Here is an 8,248-nt window from a genome sequence, read left to right on the forward strand (position 1 = left end):
AGGCACCTGCAAAGCAAGGGTGGTGGAGCCCGGGGGAAGAGAGAGTAGTCTGCAGAGAGGTTCAAGGGACAGATAAAGAGGCCCAAGAAGCTTTTGGGACTGAGGGTTCCCGTCCCTGTCCTAGGGGGAGCCCTCAGCCAGCTGTGTAACTCAAAAGAAGGGTTAATATCTGGGCTTCTCTGAGTGGGGACTTGCTGTGAGGCAGCTGAAAGGCAGAGGCGAGAGAAAGCGAACTTTGAACCGCCGCCCCGTCACTCAGAGTGGTAAGCAGTCCACTCCAGTGATAAAACTGGTAAATCACACCCTGACTCAATGTTCGAGGAGGGGGGAGAATAAAAGAAGAAATTATGCAAATTAAACATACATTTTCTTATTTTGCACCATTTGTTCTCCCATCATGGAGGGGCAAGGTACAAAGCAAAGCACTGAAGCCCCCACCCTCCAACTGCAGCTTTACCGAAGGCGAAGTAGTAGTGACAACCAGGTGCTTGCTGCCCATTTGAAGCCTGGCTTTCATGAGGGCTAGAAGGATTGTTTCCCCCCCTGAAAGCTGTGATTTGGGGGATACTTCAGGTAGCAAGGCAATGCATGGTAAGATCACATAAACATGGAATATCCATAGCCTTAGATTCGCTGTTTCTCTGATAACATCCATTTGCTCGGTTCTGGTGGTTTGCCTTCCCCCTCTCAGTTCCCTTCAGCAATCTTGGGCATTGCCTGCCCATCCCACTCCCAAGTAATTCTGGGTTCAGGTGTGTTAACAGGTCACAAGTTCTGGCCCATCCTGGCAACCAGAAGCCCCCAAATACTTTCTTTCCGGGAACACCAGCTCACAAGCACCCAAAGCATTCATGATTGCTATGCGCCCTCCATCCCGAGAGGCGTCTTGGCTGGTGCCCCAGAAGTGATCGGGGTCCCTGGGCTGCTCTTCCTCTGCTGGATGTGTCCCAGCAGCATTGTGACTGCCTGCTCAAAGACTTGCGGTAAGATCTCTTGCTCAGCTCCGGTGAACCTGCCCAACACGTAGTGGTCCACGGCAGCTTCTCCTACTGGGCGGCCGATCCCTATCCTGAGTCGGACCATACGCTGAAGGGGGGAGAGAAAGAGAGAGAGAGAGAGAAAGGGGGGAGTTGGTTTTGTTCTGCCCAATAACTGACAACAACTGGTATTAGAAGTAACAAGCTTTCAAGCCAACCCAACAGTCTTGAATTCATTCCATCTTTAAAAAGACACCAATAAAACCACTATGATTCAGCAAAGGACGGGTTACAAGATTGGATTTTTCTCCTTTGATAGGAATTGTGAATAACTCCTCTATACAATTGTAGGGTCCGTTATTCTCTCAGGTAGCGACTCTGTGGGTTTTGCAAGCTTGCAAAGTCTCCTCTAGCCTTTGCTCTTTGGCTAGGCAGAAACTTTGGCTGTAGCTGAGCTAGGAGACACAGCAATCCAGGAAGGCCACAATGTTTTTTAGTTTGGTGTCCTGGGACTGCAGCCAGCCATCTGCTTCCAATTGAAATAACCTCCTCCCTCCACCACCCCCGGCCTGGGGCCAAGCATGAAACATGCAAGGGTTCTCGCCCGGTGTAAGCTGAGCTCCAGACAGACACAGCCGCTAATAGGCGAGAATCCCATCCTTGGATAACTACCAAGACCTCATGTCATGGCAATAAATGAAGATCGGTCCTCCTTGGTGGTACGCGGGTGAACCAAAGCGGCAACTCACATCGGATCTCAGGGACTTGATGCAGGAACGGACTCCGTTATGACCTCTGAAAGAAAAGAAGCAAGGCGTCTAAGCCTCTGGTCAGTCTCTCTACAAAGGAACCCTACTCCTGACAGAGGCCAAGAAACATTTACTCAATGGTCCGGATTGCTTGTGTCTGACTTTGCAAGTCAGATACTCATCCTCTCAGGCAGAAGATTCCTAAAAACGCTGAGCAAGCTGTTTGAGGACAGGGGTGGTTGTCGTTTTCCTAAGAGAGGCACTGTGCCTTGAAGCAGCCACCTAACAGTGCAGAGGTTTAACAGCTATGGGCGGCTTCACTGCCTCTTCCTGGGGGGGGGGAAACTTTTCAAAGTATAGGGAAACTTTTCAAAGTTTAATGTTTTATTATGTTTTTGTACATGTTGGAAGCTGTCCAGAATGGCTGGGGCAACCCTGTCAGATGGGTGGGGTATTAATAATAATAATAATAATAATAATAATAATAATAATAATAAATAATGCGCTCTGTACATGGGGAGCTGCATAATTATGAAGAATTACCTTGCGCTGCCTCCCAGCTTCAGGGCGACCTTTCCCAAGGACTTGTCCAGGTCATCGTGAACTAGGTAAATGTCTTCAGCGCTCAGGTTGAACATCTCCGCTTTACAAGAGAGGGAAAGTTCCAGGAGGTTCAGTCAAATGGGGAGCCTAGATCTCTACTCGGCCACAAACAGATGCAATGCAATCCAGAAGCACCAGGCGCACACGGCTTGTTGAGGTCAGGAGTCTGCTCTGCCTCACATCAGCGAACAAGCAAAAGAATTTCAAAATGCCTCAAAAGAGAACATCTGTACTTGCTCCTCTCTTAAAGCCCTCATCTCCGTGTGTGAGAAAATCTCTTTCAAGGCTAACACAATGAACAAATGGCATTTCCAGACGCAAGTTCAATATTTGGCCAGCTACACTCTCATGGTATTGCAGGAACTGGGGTGGCTTGCCCTCTACTGGGCAGAATAAGAACGACACAACCTGTGGCTTGGAAAGCAGACGGGAAGTTTGTGGCCCTCCGGCTACAGAATTGTAGAGTCGGAGGGGACCCTGAGGGTCATCAAGTCCAACCCCTTACAATGCAGGAATCTCAACATGTGATCCTCCATCCAATTTCAACCCACACCGGACCCTGCTTAGCTTTGCAAACATGCTAGTTGCATAGCTGTCAACTTTTCCCTTTTCTTGTGAGGAATCCTATTCGGAATAAGGGAATTTCAGTTTTTTTAAAAAAGGGAAAAGTTGACAGCTATGGCTAGTAGTTTTATTGCTGTACTACTAATTGTTAATTTCCATCAGCACCAATCAGTACAGCCAATGATCAGGGATGATAGGAAATGTGGTCCAGCAACATCTGCAGGGCAACAGAGGAGCCATCCCTGGCGTGTTGGACTATGCCAGAAAGAAGTGCATGTGTCGGACTCACCAGAGTTTATGTTTCCGGGCACAATTCAAAGTGTTGGTGCTGACATTTAAAGCCCTAAATAGCCTCGGCCCAGTATACCTGAAGGAGCATCTCCACGCCCACCGTTCAGCCCGGACACTGAAGTCCAACACCGAGGGACTTCTGGTGGTTCCCTCACAGCGAGAAGCCAAGTTACAGGGAACCAAGCAGAGGGCCTTCTCGGTAGTGGCACCTGCTCTGTGGAAAGCCCTCCCATCAGATGTCAAAGAAATAAACGACTATCTGACTTTTAGAAGACATCTGAAGGCAGCCCTGTTTAGGGAAGCTTTTAATATTTGATGAATCATTGTATTTTAATATTCTGCTGGAAGCCGCCCAGAGTGGCTGGGGAAACCCAGCCAGATGGACGGGGTTTAAATATATTATTATTATTATTATTATTATTATTATTATTATTATTATTATTGAAGGTAAAGGTACCCCTGACCCTTAGGTCCAGTCGCGGACGACTTTGGGGTTGCGGCGCTCATCTTGCTCTATAGGCCGATGGAGCTGGCATTTGTCCACAGACAGCTTCCAGGTCATGTGGCCAGCATGACTAAGCCACTTCTGGCGAACCAGAGCAGCGCATGGAAACGCTGTTTACCTTCCCAACGGAGTAGTACCTATTTATCTACTTGCACTTAGACATGTTTTCGAACTGCTAGGTTGGCAGGAGCTGGGACCAAGCAATGGGAGCTCACCCTGTTGCGGGGATTCAAACCGCCAACCTTCTGATCGGCAAGCCCTAGGATCAGTGGTTTAGACCACAGCGCCACCTGCATATTATTATTATTATTATTATTATTATTATTATTATTATTATTATTATTATGTGTTGAAGTGGGGTTCAATTCCCAGCTCAGCTATGAGGCATTGAGCCCCCATCTCTCATACTACTTTACCCCACGAGGTTGTTGGGAGGATAAAACAGATTAATTCCATGGGTGCTGGAGGGCAAATAGAAATAAATAAAAGATGTCTGGTAGTCTCATGGTGAAGAGAAAATTTTAGGTGGGTAGTGGCAAGCGCTGTTCTTCCTCCTAACAGACACACACCAGCCTAGAGCAGAATGGCACTTGCAGCTAGGCTCACACATGGGGGGAGGGGAGGCGCACAAACATGCTTTCCATTCTTTTAGCTGGACCTCACCTTGACAAGTGAACAAGCAGGAGAAGTGAACTTGCTGCCTCCTCATTGGTTCCTGCTGACACTCCCATAGGAGGTGGGAAAAGAGCATGTAGGCTTAATTTCTAATCGAGGAGGCAGGTGAGTTGGCTGGAAAGGAAGTGGAAAAGTGGGCTGGCTGGCTCAATAGCCAAATCTTGAAGGACCCCAGAAATCTGCTGCTCTGAAAGGTGCCCCCAAGTACCACACCCAAGCTTGGTGGCTCACCTTGGCTCATAGTGGGGTAAGCTCTGCTTCCAGGTATGAGCCAGAATACCTCTGCTTGCATTCTAGGCAATGATGATGCCTTACTCTCTGCTGAAGTGCTTGGGGAAACTCGTGGCCCTCTGGATGTGGCTGAACTGCAACTCCCATCAGCCCCAGCTAGCATGGCCAATGGCTGGGGACAGTGGCAGCTGTAGTCCAATGGCACCTGGAGGCATGTAGGTTTCCCACCCCTGCTCTGCTGTGTTGAGTAAGAACCAGGATCCCTATGGGTGGGTCTCCCGTCATGTCAGTTTCTACCTGTCTGCCTGCTTTACTGAGGGAGGGCAAGACGAGCTCTGCTGCACAGGTTAAGGAAAATAAAAAGGTTGTTTCTTACCAGCACTGACTACGCAACGGCCGTTGATGTTCATGAAGCTACGGGGTTTCATCAGCACCAACTCCACCTCTCCAAGGCTGGTGAATGCCACATCCGCACAACAACGCTTGTCCTTTCTCCACTGGTCAGCCACGCTCAGCTTGGTAGCCAGGTGATTAAGGAGAGCCATGCCCACACTATGGCGGGTGTCACACAGGCCGTGATTGCCCAGACCTGCCACCTGCAAGTGAGACCCGTCAAGGACAGTAAGCAGGAAAGCTGACTCAGTGTGCAGGGAAAAGGTAAGATGGTGAATAGCCAAAGGCGCCTTGCCAGGAATGGGGAACCTGTGGTCCTGCAACCGTTATTAGGCTATGGCTCATACACACCATACATTTAAAGCATACACCCTTTCCCTCAAATCCTGGAAGCTGTAGTTTGCACCTCACAGTTCTACAATTCCCAGTACCTTTTAAACAAACTACAATTCCCATAATCCTTTTTGGGGGCGGGGTGAGAGGCTTTAAGTGTATGGCATGTGCACAGCCACAATCATCTATCTTTGGGGCTTATGACAGTCCAACTGCATATCTAGGACCACAGGTATCTGAGGAGCTCCACCTCTCTGATTTATTGCAGCAGAGATGGCAACCCAGTTCGAGAACAGAGAATAAGAAAACTTATATAATGTATAAGCTTTACATGAACATCAAGTGGGTCAGCATGGAGGATATTCATACCTAACACCATCCAGCTGCTGAAGATGCTGCATTTCTGAATATTCTATAACCACTGCCTCGGCTACTACAACAGCCCTTGATATACAAAAGGTTGATAAGAGATTTTTCAGCATACTGCAAGAGAGAGCAGTTGGTGGTGAACCACCAGAAAACCAAGGTTGTGGTTTTCGCGAGAAAACACAAAATACACAGCTGGAGAATGGACAATCAACCAATTGAACAAGTCAAAGCCTTTAAATACCTGGGCATCGTCTTCCAGTCTACGGGGTCGTGGGTCGCACAGTATAAATATGCCAGAGAGAAAGCAACCCAAAGCGCCAAGACATTGTCCCGCTTTTTCTATACCAAGGGAGGCAAGTACATTCCAGCAGCCATAGAAGTTTTCAAGGCAAAACCTCTAGCGCAGCTAACATATGGGGCCCAAATCTGGACGGGGACCCAATGCAATCTTCTTGAAACGGTTCAATCTAACTTTTTAAGACAAATCTTTGCCGTTCCATCATGTGTACCAACTGCAGCATTACGCCTTGAAGCTGGTCTCCCATCTGTGGAAACACAGATCTGGAAAAGAACTCTTAATTATTGGCTCCGCTTAAACCAAAATCCAACAGGACTCTTGCCCCAGGTGATACGGGATGCCCACGAAAGCGCATGGTTCAAAATGGTGAGACTCAAACTTCTATCATGCGGTCTACATGCTCAGCATTTGTTAATGTTGGGCCCCTCTAAAGCAAAAAGCTTAATTGATCAGCGCCTGATGGATATCGAGCAGCAAAACAACTTGGCCAAAACAAAGAAATTTTGTGCATGGTTTGCCCACCTGCCCCCCTCGCACTTCGATGCCCTGGCATCTTATCTGCATAATTTAAATATCCCAAAGTATAGACGTGCTTTTACGTTGGCAAGATTGGACGTATTACCCTCTGCCGTGCTCGAAGGCCGATATCAGAAACTCCCCAGGGAGAAACGACTCTGCCCATGTGGAGACGGAAACTTGGAGACAGTGTCACATGTTCTTCTGACCTGCCCCCTGTACAAAGACCTGAGGAGCGAGATCATTACTCCCCTCCTACTTTCCATCCCAGGTCGCTCATCAGCGGTCGCAATGTTTTATTTGTTAGCGGACCAGAACATCCAGACAACAGAGAAGGTCGCCAGATTTATTGAGAGGGCAATGAGACTAAGGGCCACAATTTGACAGATAACTCGAACGAGGCCACCTTTGAACGGCCTTTTAGCCTGGGGGTTTCATATGATTTATCAGTATTTTTATATATTTGTGTACCTGACTGGTCTTTCTCCAGTATTTTTATCTGTTTTATCTGTATTTTTTAGTCGCAATGGCCTGTTGGCTACGTGAATAAAGTTTGATTTGATTTGATATACACCAGGACAGCAAGCAGGAGGATTTTGGTATGTGGGTTTGTTTGTTTTTACCACTGTAATAAACGTAAGGACGTGGGTGGCACTGTGGGTTAAACAACAAAGCCTAGGTCGGCGATTCAAATCCCCGTCACGGGTTGAGCTCCCATTGTTTGGTCCCTGCTCCTGCCAACCTAACAGTTCGAAAGCACCAGTTACAGGTGGGTAGCCGTGCTGGTCTGCCATAGTCGAAACAAAATAGAAAATTCTTTCCAGTAGCACCTTAGAGACCAACTGAGTTTGTTCTTGGTATGAGCTTTTGTGTGCATGCACACTTAAGGGTATCTGAAGAAGTGTGCATGCACACGAAAGCTCATACCAAGAACAAACTCAGTTGGTCTCTAAGGTGCTACTGGAAGGAATTTTCTATTAAGTTCGAAAGCACGTCAAAGTGCAAGTAGATAAATAGGTACCACTCCGGTGGGAAGGTAAACCACTGCTCCGGTTTCGCCAGAAGCGGCTTAGTCATGCTGGCCACATGACCTGGAAAAACTGTCTGTGGACAAACGCCGGCTCCCTCGGCCTGTAAAGCGAGATGAGCGCCGCAACCCCAGAGTCGTTGGCGATTGGACCTAATGTTCAGGGGTCCCTTTACTCTACCTTATTATGCCTGTGTATATGACACAAGCAGGCAGACACACGCTACCTCATACTGCTGAGTAGCAATCCCACGCTGTACCTAATTTGCTTTTATTTCATTCGCCTCTCGATACTTCCGCCACCCTTGCCCCGCATATGGAGGGTTGTCTAACCAAAATTCGGAAGTGATGCGTGAAACGGACGCTCTCCCCTATCTTCTAATTCGACTGTATCCCTATGACTGCTTGCTAACCCCCCCCTTATAACCCGGAAGCAGTTGCCCTGAACAGGAAGGAACATCCCCCAAAATATGTCGTTCTTGTATCTTCTCCCCCCCCCGCTCCCCCTCCGCCTTACCAGCACCCGCTTCCCAGCGGTTCGCAGTTCCTCTTCATGGCGATTCATAGTCCAACTAAGGAGTTTCTGAAGGGGCCGGAAAAGCAACATCAGCCTCCCCCCCCTTCACCTCCTCGCCGGAGACGCCCCTGATGTTACACTTCCTGTCCTCGCCTCACTCTGAGGAAAACGCAAGCCCGCCGCCTTCATTTGTCAATGTG

General features: G+C 48.3%; 1 protein-coding gene across 1 annotated transcript; it reads right to left on the reverse strand.

Moving 5' to 3' along the window:
* Positions 1 to 503: 503 nt before the first annotated feature.
* Positions 504 to 8,190, reverse strand: PTRH1 (peptidyl-tRNA hydrolase 1 homolog). The gene is made up of 5 exons (XM_033137657.1): positions 8,049 to 8,190; positions 4,972 to 5,191; positions 2,270 to 2,369; positions 1,727 to 1,772; positions 504 to 1,086 (listed from the first exon to the last, which is right to left on the reverse strand). The coding sequence occupies exons 1-5, from the start codon at positions 8,136 to 8,138 to the stop codon at positions 859 to 861; spliced, it is 684 nt and encodes a 227-aa protein (XP_032993548.1). The 5' UTR covers positions 8,139 to 8,190; the 3' UTR covers positions 504 to 858.
* Positions 8,191 to 8,248: the final 58 nt, after the last annotated feature.

This window comes from Lacerta agilis, chromosome Z, assembly GCF_009819535.1.
Source record: "Lacerta agilis isolate rLacAgi1 chromosome Z, rLacAgi1.pri, whole genome shotgun sequence".
NCBI classification, from domain to species: domain Eukaryota; kingdom Metazoa; phylum Chordata; class Lepidosauria; order Squamata; family Lacertidae; genus Lacerta; species Lacerta agilis.